Below are 14,971 nucleotides of genomic sequence, written 5' to 3'. Positions count from 1 at the left end.
GGAGCGCAGTGGTGGCGTTTGAAGGCCTGCTTGCTCTTTGGGCACTGCACTGAGTCAAGTTGGCGGTGTTTCTCGCCAGGCGACTGGTGTAGGTGGAAACGAAGGTCAGTGGGACCCAGGTGTCTGTACACGCGCTCTCGGTTGCTCGTGCAGAACATCGACACATTCCACAAAAACTTCAAATTCATTTGCCCGATGAACGACATCGCGTTCGTTGAAAGCATTTGCTGCTTCATCGACGCCATGCTGTACAACAACACCAAGGAGAACATGGATCTTCTCAAGTCCAAGTCCCCTGACGAACAGAAATTCGTCTATGAGGCCTACTTCATCGTCGCTCTGATGTGGACTGTCGGGGGATGTCTAGCCGACGACAAAATCGTGAATTATAGGTGCAGAAACGATGCACACGCTCGTAATCCTCAGACGCCCACCATGTGTGGACCTGCATGCTTACGTATGTGGAAATAGACGTAGTGTGTCTTTACAAATGTACTGCATATGTACGCGTGTTGAAATAGACATAGACGTGCGTGTTCTTACACATGTATTCACATGTGAATGTCGGCGTGTGTCTTTGGGGCCGCCGTCTGCCCCTGTTCTGTTTCTTGGCGTCCATCTTGCGATGCATGCGAGGAGAAGAAATTAAGACACGCGGCTGCTGGATCTTCACCTCTGTTAAATTGTCAGCAGCCCCACGCGAACCGGCCACGCAGATCCATTCGCGGGATGTCGTCGTCTCTGTAGATATGCACTGAGGGTTTTGCGTAACTGAGTGAAACTGTGACCCGTAGCCTGTGTACCCACGCATGTGCATTGACGCCCAAATTTTCCAATGCTGGCCGCTACTGACGACACACATGTCCAGACTCGCGCACGTCTACATGGATATATATATATATATATATTTACATTCGTATATATATATATATATATGTGTATATATATTTGTGTGGAGTTATATATCGGAGTGCGTAGGCGGGGCAGTGCGGTGCCTAGCTCTCTGTGTGCTGTTTTTCTGTCTCTCAGAAACCAGTTCAACAGCTGGATGCGGAGCGCGTCGAAGATCAAATTTCCTGAGGGTGGCCTTTGTTTCGATTACAGATTTGACGAGGTTTTGTGTCAGTGGATCCCCTGGGCTCACGACCTTCTCCCCTATCAGCCTGCACCCGATACACTCTTCACGAACATCATAGTCTCGACGGTCGACACAGTCCGGTAAGACCACTCCCCGCTCGCGATGCCCCGGAGCTCACAAGCCGTCACAGAAACTCACGCCAGAAAATGTAGTGAGGTTTTTCCTCTCATGCGTCTCTCGTGAGCCCTCGCCTTCCGGTACCTTCCTCGAATTGCCCGTGTGCATGCAAGGCGCGTTGTTTCGGCCTACCGATCTGTGGCTGCTTGTTCCAAAAGGCGTTTCTTACCGTCACCAAGATCCCTAATGCCAGCATGGTCTCAAGACCAGTCATGATTAAGTCTATTCCGACCACGCCTTCGTACTTGTCTGTGTGCTCAAGATCTAAATGCGTCTCGTTATTTCGCTCGTTGAGTAGCTATGAACGTCGGACTCCAAAGCGTTCCGGGAATCTATCTATAGATTTGCGTACCTCCCCCCAAACTTGGCGGCGTCACATACATGTCGAGGCGCGCACAGACCGGGTTTCTCCGTCGTTATTCGCGCTCACTGCCTGTGCCTGCTTGCAAACCACTAGACGTGAAAACACTTCCCCGCTTTCTGGCTAGCCTTGCGCCCGTTTCTCTCCACCACAGGAAGAGGGTAGGGGCTCGCGAACTGTGACTTGGTTCCGACGCGTAATCCTTGCCATGGGTCTACTTTGTTTTCCTCCAAACACCCCGTGGACGCACGTTCGCGGAAAGATGACGCGCCCCCGCTGCGCCTCAACGGAGTGGCTGGTCGCTTTCGCTCCTGCACTCGTTCTCTGTTGTCTCTCACGCTTGCCGGAATGCCTCGCGCAGGATGCACTTTGTCGCCGACCTGCATGTGCGGAGACGGAAGCCGCTTCTCCTCGTTGGCGGGTCTGGGACTGGAAAAACGACGGTCATCAAGGCAAGTGAAGACGTAATCAGGCACATCCAGAACCATCGGTTCTGCGTTTAGTCCCAGCGCCCTCAAGCTGCTAAGGCACCCTTTGGTGTAGATGCAACTTCTAATATTTATACATATAGGCTTTATGTGCACTTTCACGTATATACCTGCTCGTACGCATGATGCACAAACTCATATATATATATATATATATATATATATATATATGTCTCTTGAATCAGAGTGTTTGGTGTACCATCTGCGTGTATCTTGCATGTGCGTGAACGTTTGCAGGACTTCCTTCGACGTCTACCTGAGGAGATTTTGTCGACGACAATCAACATGAACTCGTACACAGACTCGCGGACTCTGCAGGCCATCATTGAAAGCAACATTGAAAAAAGGTGGGGGCACGAAACTCGAAACGGCGGGTGGGAGACTCCAGTGAGACAGGCGCGCCAGAGAAGACACCGACCCACGCAACGCACGAGCGACCTCGCACAAAGCGTCGGAAACGTGTCGACAAATCTTCGAGAGACGCGAAAACGGATCTGAGCCTGCCGGCCTACCTCCACCTCCTCACTGTCCGCTCTGGGGCAGAAACAAGTGTGCTTGGTTGGCTGCCAGTACCCGACCTCGCCACGAAGCGACGTGTGCAGTTGGAGACTCTCTGTAGCTCTACGGTAAAGGGCGTAGCCTGATCGCTCTCAGCGCCTCAGCTGGCCGATCTCTGGGCAACGGCCTCCCCCCTCTCTGCTCCCCACAGCGTTCAGCGTTCTCAGGCTGTGCGCGTCTCTCTTCACATGTAGAACCTTTATGCACCGCTTTGGTTTTGTCCACACGCCCCAGGAGCCCGCGACGGGTTGGCCTCGTTCTTCCTCTGCTCTCTCTTTCTCTCTCTGCTCCGCAGTTCAACACACGTTCCACCTGTGGGCGTTGTGCGTTTCCCCTCGCCCTCTCTCTCTTTGTGTCTCTCTCTCTCTGGGTCTCCACCTCTATCTCTCTGTCTCACTGTCTCTTTTCTGTTTGTGTCTCTCTTTAGGACGGGGCACTCGTACGGTCCGGCGGGGAACAAGCGGATTATCTTTTACATAGACGACTTCAACATGCCGTTTGTGGACAAGTACGACACGCAGGCGCCGCTGGAGCTGTTGCGTCAGTTGATTGACTACCGGTCGATGTTTGACCGCGATTGCTTGGACGAGAGAAAACAGGTTGTCGACGTGCAGTACATGGCGAGCATGAACCCGACCGCGGGATCGTTCACGATCAGCGCTCGTCTTCAACGTCACTTTTCCGTGATTTCCTGTTTTCCCCCTGAAGCGGACAACATCACGCGCATCTATGGATCGATTCTGCGGCACCATCTCTTGCCGTTTGACTCGGCGATTCAGAGCCTCCAGGGGGCAACCGTGCAGGCGACTATCGACATGTTCCACTCCATTCACGCGACGCCGGCATTCCTGCATTCAGCGAAGAAGTTCCACTACACCTTCAGCTTGCGAGACTTGTCGCTCATCTTCCAGGGAGTGCTCCAGTCGAAAGCGGCCATGTATAAGGCGATTGCGGGAGGCGCAACGAAGTTCATCCGGCTCTGGATGCACGAGGCGAGTCGCGTTATCCGCGACCGGCTCGTCGACAGCGCGGATGCCAAGGCCTTCGACGAGATCCTCGAGAAAACGGCAAAAAAATTCTTTCCAGAAGAAAAGCTGGACGTACTCCTCCAAACCCCAAACGTGATGACTTCGTTCGTCTCAGAAAGCGGAGGCAACGACCGAGTAAGGCAAACGTTAGTAGAGGTCGAACGCCCTAGGACAGAAGCTAGAGCCAGGCAGAGCGAAAGGCAAGCGAAACCACTCGTGGGGAGAGAGAGGAAGGGAGAGGAAGGCAGGCAGGGCGAGAGGACGCGAGGGAGAGAGGAAGAAAGGGAGAGAAGCTACGACAGGGATAGAGGCGCACGTCTGGCCGCCGTGATCTAGCTGACAAGAAAAAAAGGGACACGCTTCTCGGGAGAAAGCGACAAGGACCGCTGCGCAAAGAAGAACGGGTTTCCAGGCAAGGGATTTATGCGCAGCGGCTCTGAGCCGTCGTGTGGCCTGCCGGATCTGTGGCATGCAGGTCTACTTGCCGATCAAAGACATGGAACAACTCAAGCAAGTCCTGGACGAGAAGTTGGACGAATACTCCCAAGCGTACGTCGAGATGCCTCTGGTCCTCTTCGACGACGCCATGGAGCACGTGGCGCGGATCTGCCGCGTCATCGACCAGCCCGGAGGCAACGCGCTTCTCGTCGGCGTCGGGGGATCGGGCAAACAAAGTCTTTCAAGACTCGCCGCGTTCATCTCGAAAATGGAGATGTTCCAAATCATGGTGAACCAGCACTACGACCGCACAGCCTTCAAAACGGATCTCCAGGTCAGGCACAACCCTCTCCTCTTCTCCAAAGACATCCACTGCGCCATGCACTCGCCATCAAAATCCCAGACACAAAGAGCTCTCTTCAGATCTAGCATCTACGCGTACACCTATCAAGGCATATATATCTACATGTATATATATATATATATATATATATAAATATGTGTGTGTGCTTGTGTGTAAACGCGTGGAAGTCTGCATCAATCTACATTTATATACAGATATATATATATATATATATATAATGTGTGTGCTTCCAAATGTGCATATAAATGTTTGTCGCGATTTGAATGGCTATTTACGCGACTTATTTCATCTTGTCGTTTCTTTTCCTTCTGTTGTGTGAGTTAAGGAGTTGTTGAATAAGGCAGCGGTGCGCCCAGGGACGCCCCACGCCTTCCTTTTGACCGATCAGCAAATCGTCGATGAAGCATTCCTCGTGTTCATCAACGATCTTCTGGCCTCTGGAAACATTCCCGATCTGTTCACGCGAGAGGAACTGGACAACATCTTGTCCACTCTGAGGTAAGCCGAGACTCGCATCTCAGGCGAGATCGCTCACTCGACCGAGAGGAACGCGTAGGCGCTGCCTGGCCCTCCCCCAGCTTGCGCCGCGCGAAAGGCATCCCACAGGCGCTCTGTCCACAGGAATATATATATATATATATATATATATATATACATGTTCATGGATGACTCTGTCCACTTATGCGCACATCTCTTTCAGTATGAATGGACGTAAATCCCCGCCTCGCACGAGCTCCGCGCCGTCCGTCTGTCTCCTTTCCCTTATATATATATATATATGTATATATAGATCTGCAGTGTAGATAATACTTTTATATAGATGTATATGCATCCGTATATATAGGCGAATGGTCTGTCACGTTTGTGTGTCAGAAAACAGGCGAAGGCCGCAAATGTCGCCGACACGCGGGAATCGCTCACGCAGTTTTTCACAGACAAGTTGCGCCGTAACCTCCACGTGATCATTTGCCACTCTCCCGTTGGGGAGGCGTTGAGAATTCGAGCTCGGAAGTTCCCGGCCATCGTCTCCGGCACGGTGATGGACCAGTTTCACCCGTGGCCTCGAGACGCCTTGGTGCACGTCGCCCTCAGGTTTATCGGAGGTAGGCGGGAAGAAGGAAACTAAACAATCCAGACGACGCGGGAAGGGGAAAAAGGGGGGACTATCCAGGACGCAGACGCAGGGAGACAGTCGCGTTTCTAAACACGGGACAGCAACGCTGTGAAGCCGCTTTGCAATCCAGCTGGTGCCTCAGAATGACGGAGAAACCGTGTCTCCGTTGGCTCTCCAAACTTACACAGAGATGCCGAAACGACGTTCGCATGCGCCTCTGCCCGCCCTCCCACGACCGCCTTACTTGATCTGTCTTTCTCCCAGATGTTCCGCGTTCCTGATGTCAATCATGTGAAGCCTCGGTCTCCACCACGTGATCGACATATGCATATATATATATATATATGTTTGCATGCATGAATGTGTGTAGAAGAGGTTTGCAGCTCCAGAGTACGTGCCTCGGTGTATTTAGGGGAGTCCAAAGGTCCCGCGCACTGGCATGCGCTTCTGTTTTCCTGCGCATATTTACACAGATAGGGAAGATGTGATATATATACATGTGTATGCATATGTATGTATACGTATGTGTTCCTATACACGTCCGTGGTGTATCTGATGACCGCTGTGCTTTAGACTTACAGCTGCCTTCTCCGGAGATGCACACGGTGCTCGCTAAGCACATGGCGTCTGTGCATCTTTCCGTCGACCCCGCGAACAAGCGTTTCTTCGAAGTCGAGCGTCGGCACAACTACACGACTCCCAAGTCTTTCCTGGAACTGATAGACTTTTACAAGAAGTTTCTGCTTTCGAAGCGCGTAGAAATCGACAAGAACATCGAGCGCCTGCAGCGTGGCTTGACCACTCTGGAAGACACTCGCGTGAAAGTGGAAGGCTTGCGCGAGGACCTGAAAGAGAAAATGGTCAAAGTCGACGAACAGAAGGCTGCAGTGGACTTGCTGATCGAGCAAGTTGCCAAGGCGTCGGCGATTGCGGAAGAAGAATCCAAGACAGCGAACGAAGAAAACGAAAAAGCGAACGAGGCCGCAGAGGAGGCGAGTGCGATTCAGCGAAAAGCTGACGAAGAGCTCTCAGAGGCGATGCCTGCGATGGAGAGGGCTCGAGAAGCCGTCAAGTGTCTTACAAAACCCGCCATTCAGGTAAACCGCGAGGCCGAGACCCTTGTCTCCCCAATTGCCGCGATCCCTTCTCTACGCGAGCTGTCCTTTCCCGTCCTCTTGTCTCTACACATGGCGAAGACGATGGAGAACTACTTCCACCCCTCGCGGCCGCGACGCTGCGCACGTTACCTGGCAGAGGCCGATCTGGAAAGACTTCGAAACCGTTGCATTCTCGGTTCCTGGTTGCTCTTTCGCTTCTTTTCAGTTTCGTTCGTCTTTCGGTCCGTCTGCCTTACGTTCCGGCAACGCACGCACTCGCCTGCCTCCCGTTTCTCTTTGTCGCTTTCGGCTCTTGGGTAGTGTCGATGCCTCGTTCCCGCGGATCGCTTTGCAGCGCCGTTGCTCACCCGCAGAGAAAACGCGAGGCGTCTTGCCTTTCTCTTTTCCGAGTCGGATTTGCTTCTCGTTTCGCCGCTGCAATGCCGCACCTGCCTTGTCTTCTCAGGAACTCAAGGCGCTGGGCAAACCTCCGGCAGAGTGTATGGAGGTGACGAAGGCCGTTTTGATCATGCGCGGCGAAATGAAAAACACTGACTGGAAAGCCTCGCAGAAAATGATGAATGATCCTGGGAAATTCCTCGACCAAGTAAGTTTCGTTCACGTTTGAACAATCCGCAGATGCTCGCACGAGGGCCGAAAACGCGAGAGTGACAAGCGACACGAGACCGTTCCGCCTAGCTGGAAAGAGAGCTTTGAATCCGCTGCGACTTCGTTCTGGACTCGACGATTCAAGTAAAACGTCTTTACGCTGTCGAATGAATTTGACAGAAAGCGTCTTTCTTTCTCCCGCTGCGCGAGGCGCCTCGCGGCCTGCGAACGCGACTTGGCTTTCTATTCGGGAAAAATGGACTGGACCTACCCCGCTACAAGGAGAGAGGTTTTGCAGCGAGTCTTACACGGACCCCACGAAACGCATGGGACAATAGAAAAGAATTGCATGGGAGCCCCCACTTGTGCTGCTCGTTACTCAGAGTTTAGGTGGGACTTTGGCAGCTAAAATATGTATCAATATGAGTACACACTCAGGCACACAAATGGAGACACGCCTCGTACGCGTTGTGCCAGTCGACTCCTCAGCGAAAGCGTTGACGAGGCCTGTGTGTGTTTCCAGCTCTTCTTTCAACCGTGACAAGGACGAAACTCTACCGTTAACATTTCGGGGCCTTGTGTCTTCGCATTTATTGGTTTCCTCTGAAAAGGCATCTCTGTTCCTCGTCGCGCACACACACGGATGCTTCTCTCTTTTCACGTGCGCCCTCAACTTTTTTTGTCGGATTCTCTCGCGGCTTGTCCCTCGCCAGGTCCGCGCCTTCGACGCAGAGAACATGACGCAGGAGACCGTGGCGCTGATCGAGCCCATCATTTCTCAGCCGTTCTTCAACTTCGAAGTCATGAAAGGGAAGTCGCTCGCCGCTGCGTACCTGGCGAACTGGGTGGTCAACATTGTCACGTACAACAACATTTACAGGAAGGTTAAGCCACTGATGGACGCGTTCGCGCAGGCGACAGAAAGCAAGCAAAAGGCCGAAGCCGCTCTCGCCGTCGTTCAAGAACGCGTCAAAGAACTCAACGGTACACAAACCCGAATCCCGCAGACGCCGCCTTCGCTCCGCCCTGATAGGCGCGTCTCTCCACGGAAGACACGGCGTCTCGCGATCGTGGCTTCTGAGACAGCGCGTGTTTTGCCCTCACAAAGAGAGGTTTCCACTTGCCCACACATTTGTGTCCGTTGTTGTTCGTGGCAGAGCGGTCTGCTGTCGCGGTTTGGGTTTCGGGTGTCTGCGTGGAGCTCCGGCCTCTCCGCCGTTTTGCCAAAACCTCCCTGTATGTGCAACTGGGGTTCAGCGTCCGCACCTCTCTGGAGTCTCCTGGCGTGCGCGTGTGTTCTCTCTCGCCGCGTTTTCCCGGCGAGTTCTGCGCAGACCGACTGGCGAAACTGAACGCCAAAATGCAGGATGCAGACGAAGAGAAAAGCCGGGTGCTCGCGGAGGCGCAAGAATGCCAGCTGAAGTTGGACTTGGCCGAACGGCTCGTCAACGGCTTAGCGGACGAAAACACGCGATGGACAGCCAGCGTCGACCAGCTGGAAAACTCAAAGATCACCGTCATCGGAGACGCCATGCTCGCCTCCGCCTTTGTCTCCTACGTCGGCGCATTCACGTCGCCTTTCCGCGTCTCCCTCATCGAGGTATACGACGAAACGCACAGCCCTCCCGTGTCTTTCTCCCTACACAGCTACGTAAATTCGTATATATACATATACATATATATACATATATATACATATATATACATATATATACATATACATATATATACATATATATACATATACATATATATACATATATATATACATATATGTATACCTATAGATACCTATAGATACATATAGATACATATAGATACATATATATATATATATATACATTTATATATATTTGGGGCCATGGCCCAATCACGCAGGTCTTGATACGCCCGTTTTCGAAAGAATGCTGTTGTGGAGCAAGGGAATGACAGTTGGAACATGGACGGAGAGTCGTACCAGGCGTCGCGTACGCGCAAAATAGAAGTCCTCGAAAAACCTGAATCCTGGTCTAGCTTTCTGGAGGCGAGGAAGGCGCGCCACCGGCACGAAGCCGCACGGTGGCCAGCGTAGATTCCTGAGGCGGTCAACTGAAACGTTGTAGGCATAGTTCGCGAGGAGTCCATGCCCATAGCCACATGTGGGCATCCTAGATACGTATGTAACTGTGACTCTTCATGTATGAGTTCATAAAGAGGAGACGCGTCTGATTTCCCTTCAGTATCGATGTCCCTTTGGTTCTTTCTGGGTCTCCTCAGGAAACGTGGAAAGCCGATCTAACGCAGAAGGCGATTCCATTCACTGGCGAGGTGACACCGCTGGAGGTTCTGGCCGATGAGGCGGACATGGCAAGGTGGAAGAACGACGGGTTACCGGCGGACCGGACCTCAATAGAAAACGCTGCAATCGTGACATCTTGTTCTCGGTACCAACGCAGACACAGACACCTCTGAGCACCCCCGACCGCCAGCCCTCACCTCGTCTCTCTTCTCTTCTTCTGTGCCGCATACGGTGTGTGTGCACATGTCGCCCTAAATCACAAAACATTACATATATATATATATATATACGTCTATTTATAGAACTTTGTATATAGATAAATATATGCAGATGCGCTGAAGCGGAGGGACGGCCGTTAAGGTCTGCGGGCAGACGAGCGGCAGCCTCCCCTTCCTTACGCTTGCACCGGTGACGTAGCAAAGACAAAGTTTCGACGGACCCACATCGCGGCGCTGCCTTCCGGAACCCACGATTCATCTTCGCGCGGACTCTTTCTTCTCGCCTTTGGATCTCGCTTCCGTCCCCCTCGCCGCACGGTTCGCCCCGCTCTCACTCCTTCTCCGTGTTCTTTCGCATGCGGAAAGGTGTTGTCTCTTCCTTCATCGACGGGCGGCTTCTCTTCAATCGGCACCCTGGCGCGCTCGGCGCGCTTGCGGCCTCTGTCCGCCCTTCGTCTCCGCGTTCCTCAGGTGTCTCTCTTCGCGTCTTCGTTTCCGGTTCCCAGGTGGCCTTTGCTGATCGATCCTCAGCTGCAAGGCGTCAAGTGGATTAAGCAGAAAGAACGGGACAGTCTCGTGACTGTGCAGATGACGCGGGAGAAATGGCTGCAAAAGGTTTTGGAAGCGATGCGCAACGGCGACTTTCTCCTCATCGAGGCGGTTGGCGAGGACATCGACGCCATTCTCGATCCACTCCTCTCTCGCGCAATCGTCAAAAAGGTAACCTCCGAGAGACGGGGGCGGGGGGCGAGAGCGAACGACAGCCCACAGCCAAACTCGGTTCCTTCACCTGAGGCCGAAGAAGCCGTCCGTCACCCCCCTCCCGTCGTGCTCTCCTCCCGTCTTTGCTGTTTTTGCCTTTCTGTATCTCTCTCTCTCTCGCCTTTGTTGCGCCTTCGGACTTGCTCTGGTTGGCGCTTGGCGCTCTACCAACCTGAGGTCTGACTGTCCCTTTTTGCGTTCCTGTTCTCGACTTTCGGGTCTCGGCCATCCGTTGTGACTGCGCTTTCCCAGGGGCGCATGTCGCTGATCAAGATCGCTGGCGAAGACATCGAACTCCTGCCAAAGTTCACTCTGGTTCTGCAAACGAAGCTGGCAAATCCGCACTATAAGCCGGAGATTGCCGCGCAGTGCACGCTCGTCAACTTCACAGTCACGCCCGAGGGCCTCGAAGAACAGATCCTCGCTCTGATCGTGAACGCGGAACAGCCCGAGTTGGAGCACACCAAACGCGAATTGGTGCGCAAACAAAACGAGTTCAAAGTCGCCCTCGCCCAGCTGGAAGATGCCCTCTTGGTGCAGCTGTCCAACGCCGACCCTGCCACGATTCTCTCCAACACGGAACTCGTCGAAGGCCTCGAAACGACGAAGCAAACCGCCACGGAAATCCAGGAACAGGTTCGCCTCCCGCGACACACACATGGTCACGATTCGCAAGGGACGAAACCACCAAAGGCAGTGGAGGCAGACAGCCGAGAAACATAATTCCAAAAAGGAACGAGATAGGGTGCACGCACACCTGCACAGATACGATGGAATTTGTGTATGGAAACGGCGACGCTCTGTGTGCGGTACCGGAAGCGCTGACAGCGACTTCGACGGAGTCGTCGATCTTTGTAACTGCGGCAGGAGAAGCGGTTTCACTTGGAGCACACATCGGCAGGGTCGCTGTATCGCAGATGTGGTCCTGTATCTGCATGCGCACAGTTGCAGTGTTCGAGGCGTTGTCCAGCAGGACACAGCGGGTGCGTTAGGTTCAGTTCCGTCTGTGGAGTTTTGCTTGGCCCTTCGACGCAGCAGGAGCCTGACAGGCCATGACGCGACGGCCAGCTTGTTCTGCTCTGCTGCGTCGCTCCGTGCCGGCTTTTGGCGCCCACGAGGTTTCTGCGACTTGAGGCTGGGAATTCCAGCCGCCGTTTGCGTGCGGCCCCAGCCTCTGGCGGGTCTTTCTTGCTGCTCGGCTCTCGCCGCTTTTCCTTCTCCGCTGCTCACCTTGTTCCGCTTCGTCTTTCTCTCTGCGTGTTTTCTCCAAAGGCCGTGGAAGCGAAGAAGACCGAAGCCAAGATTAACGAGAGCCGCGAGACGTATCGCGAGGCTGCGGCTGAAGCGGCGATGCTGTATTTTCTCCTTACGCAGTTGTGGAACATCAACCCAATGTACCAGTATTCTCTGGACTCGTTCGTCACTTTCCTCTTTAAGGTGAAGAGCGAAACAAAAGTTGCAGCACCGGAACCTGTGTTCTCACGCTCGAAGTTCTCGCTTCGCCGGCCCTTCGTCTCTTTCCACGTTTCTATCGCCCGCTGGGTTTTTCCTACCTCTCTGACCCATTGTCTGTTTGGCGGAATCCACGTCGAGTTGGTGGTCTTTCTTCTGATTGTGCTGGCACCACCTCGTCCTTTGTTTGTCGAGGTCTCTCTCACATCTCTCTCTCTTTCCCTCGCGTCATATACATGACTGTAAATGCGTTTTCGTCGTCGGCCAGACCAGATATATGTTTTGGATGAATTCAGCACCTGAAGGCTCTTCCTGCGCATGTCTGCACACCTTTAGGTGTTAAGGGGAGCGTCGCGACCAGTCGCGATGCACAGGAAGATGCTACTCTTTCTCGCCCTGCACGAAACTGCGTCTGCACTCACGACTGCATACCCGCCCATGCTCAGCCGCGCGTTTGGAGATCCGCTCGAAGCACTCACATGCTGGTGTACCTCTCTCGGCGCTCCTTCCACCTTTCCTCATGTCTCGCCGCTGGGGGTGGGACCGTCTCTCCTTGTTGCGCGTCGCCGCAGGCCATCGACAAGACGGATCCTTGTCCGTCGTACGCCGAGCGCTGCGCGGCCTTGGTGCATTCGATTCGGAAGACGGTGTTCACGTGGGTGTCTCGCGGCCTCTTTGAGCGCCACAAACTGACATTCGTGGCTCTGCTCACCTTCCGGCTGCTCCAGCGTGGAGTGTTGAACGACGTGTACGACGCCGAGTGCTTCAACTTCCTTCTGCGAGGCCCGACGAAAGTCGTCCCAGAGAACCCCCTCGCGGACTGGCTGCCAAACGCCGCTTGGTACGCCGTCCAAAAGTTGGTCGATGTGCCAGGCTTTGAAACGTTCGCCACCAACATGGAACGCGACGCGCCCTCGAGATTCAAGGAATGGTTCCAGGAACAGCACCCCGAAGCCGTCAAGTTGCCGCTCGACTGGAAACGCCTCGAGTCTCAGCCATTCAAGAAACTCATGGTCAGGAAACTTCCGTCGCTAGGGGTGGACGAGCCCGCCCGACTGCTCTGGGGATCGTCTGCGCCCACCTGGCGACAACTGTCGGCACCACACAGGGTGCATGCCTTGTCGCGCCTCCACAACCATACGTGTGTATGACTGGACAGGTATAGGGTTAGAGACAGATGGAGCGCTGCGGCGTGGATTTGATGTAGACGCATGCACGGTTATGAACGTCTTCTCAGTGTGCATCTCGAGAGCATCTTTTACCGAGGTAGCGAACTACAGAGGGAGAGAAATGTGCTCACTTTCAAAGTCTGGGAACGCGTGTTCAGTTCACAAGCACACTTCTCTCTCCGTTGGTTTCTTTTGAGGTTTGACCTTCGCGTTTTGGCTGTATCGCGAGAGCGCCTCTGTGTCGCGGCTCCTCAGGTGCTTCGGTGTCTTCGACCGGATCGGATGACGACGGCGATCGCAGAATATATTCGAGCCATCTTGCCGAGCGGCTCTGCGTTCATCGACGGAGACGCGGCCTTGTCCTTCAAAGACATTCTCGAGTCTTCCTTCAAAGACTCCGCCAACGCAACTCCGATCTTCTTCATTCTCTCGCCCGGCGCCGACCCTGTCAAGGAAGTCGAATCGATGGGCAAAAAGGCAGGATACACTGCAAATTTCAACTTCCACAACGTCGCCATGGGTCAGGTGCGACGGCCGTCCGACACAAAAGCTCAAAACAAAAGAGCAAAACGCGGGAAGCTTACCAAATTCTAGACGCTTGTTCACCGCCTCCAGAGCGCCCTGTCACAATCCGTGCAGACAGTGTCATTGTGGGTGTCGCCACACACAAAAGAGACATATATATATATATATATATATATACTTTCAGTGCAAGATGTATGTGTCTCTCTGGATCCACAATAGGATATACGGGGAGGACGTAAGCCTTCTGGACTGCGTCGCGGACTTGGACGCGTCTTTGTCGATTTCGGTCCTTCTCCGTTCTGTGGGCTGCGCTGCACAGGGTCAAGACACAGTGGCCATGCAGAAGCTCGACTTTGCTCAGAAAGAGGGTCACTGGGTGATGCTCCAAAACATCCACCTAATGCCGCGCTGGACGGTGGAGCTCGAGAAGAAGTTGGACGCCTTCGCCGCCGAGGGATCTCACCCGAATTTCCGCTGCTTCCTCTCCTCGGACCCATGCGACTACATTCCCATCGGAATTCTGGAAAGATCCATCAAGCTGACCAACGAGCCTCCACAGGGGCTGAAAGCGAACTTCAAACGCGCCTTCGCGTTCTTCTCCAGAGACGACTTCGACGAGAAAGACCAAAAGGCAAGCAGTCGGCCCGCTGTGCCAAGAGCCCTGACAGAAAAGCGCTCCACAGGCACTTTCAAAAACAGACATTCTCCAACATGTATTTCGTCGATGCACGTTGAGACAGTGTCACGCCCCGCTCCACAGTCATTTGGACATCCGGACACATCCATACGTGTATGCAAGAATATCTATATACATACATATACATATATATGTACATACATATACATATATATATATATATATATACGAATGGAAGTAGAGCGACGTTCAAGACTGGACGAACGCCTGGTTCGTGGGTGGCGCGTGCGCGGTTTTAGATAAGTCTCTACTTTGGATCTGTATCTCGGCCTTTGTCGCATGCTCGTCGCGAAGGAGCAGTCGTGGACGAAGGCATGCTTCAGACACCCGCAGAGGTGTTGTTTTGCGCTCCTTGTTTGTCACTTTTCGGGCCGAGAACCGGGTCTTTTCTGGATTTCTGCGCAGATCAAAGCGACGCTCTTTGGTCTTTGCTTCTTTCACGCCATTATGCTGGAGCGCAAGAAGTTTGGATCTCGAGGGTGGAACATGACTTACCCGTTCTCGATTGGAGACTTGCGCGACTCCGCCCTGGTGCTCTTCAACTACATCGAAACACAG

At 53.4% G+C, this 14,971-nt stretch overlaps 1 protein-coding gene across 1 annotated transcript in view; it reads left to right on the top strand.

Annotated features, from left to right (window-relative positions):
* The window catches only part of NCLIV_021800 (hypothetical protein), a gene marked incomplete at both ends in the record, with an annotated part of 44,106 nt that overhangs the window by 22,297 nt on the left and 6,838 nt on the right, over nt 1–14,971 (top strand). The window contains 20 exons of the mRNA XM_003882374.1: nt 154–392; nt 1,030–1,218; nt 1,771–1,777; nt 2,342–2,451; nt 3,090–3,825; nt 4,166–4,462; nt 4,818–4,990; nt 5,366–5,595; nt 6,180–6,703; nt 7,170–7,310; nt 8,026–8,296; nt 8,470–8,912; nt 9,569–9,663; nt 10,315–10,528; nt 10,823–11,206; nt 11,843–12,007; nt 12,595–13,035; nt 13,447–13,716; nt 14,036–14,365; nt 14,819–14,971. The exon at nt 14,819–14,971 is cut by the window's right edge and continues 123 nt beyond it. Of these exons, the coding sequence (XP_003882423.1) occupies nt 154–392; nt 1,030–1,218; nt 1,771–1,777; nt 2,342–2,451; nt 3,090–3,825; nt 4,166–4,462; nt 4,818–4,990; nt 5,366–5,595; nt 6,180–6,703; nt 7,170–7,310; nt 8,026–8,296; nt 8,470–8,912; nt 9,569–9,663; nt 10,315–10,528; nt 10,823–11,206; nt 11,843–12,007; nt 12,595–13,035; nt 13,447–13,716; nt 14,036–14,365; nt 14,819–14,971 (5,412 nt within the window). The remainder of the gene's footprint in view (nt 1–153; nt 393–1,029; nt 1,219–1,770; nt 1,778–2,341; nt 2,452–3,089; nt 3,826–4,165; nt 4,463–4,817; nt 4,991–5,365; nt 5,596–6,179; nt 6,704–7,169; nt 7,311–8,025; nt 8,297–8,469; nt 8,913–9,568; nt 9,664–10,314; nt 10,529–10,822; nt 11,207–11,842; nt 12,008–12,594; nt 13,036–13,446; nt 13,717–14,035; nt 14,366–14,818) is intronic.

Source organism: Neospora caninum, chromosome VIIa (assembly GCF_000208865.1).
Source record: "Neospora caninum Liverpool complete genome, chromosome VIIa".
NCBI lineage: Eukaryota > Apicomplexa > Conoidasida > Eucoccidiorida > Sarcocystidae > Neospora > Neospora caninum.
The sequence above is the reverse complement of the archived record's forward strand: the minus strand, read 5'-3'. Positions and strand labels throughout refer to the sequence as shown.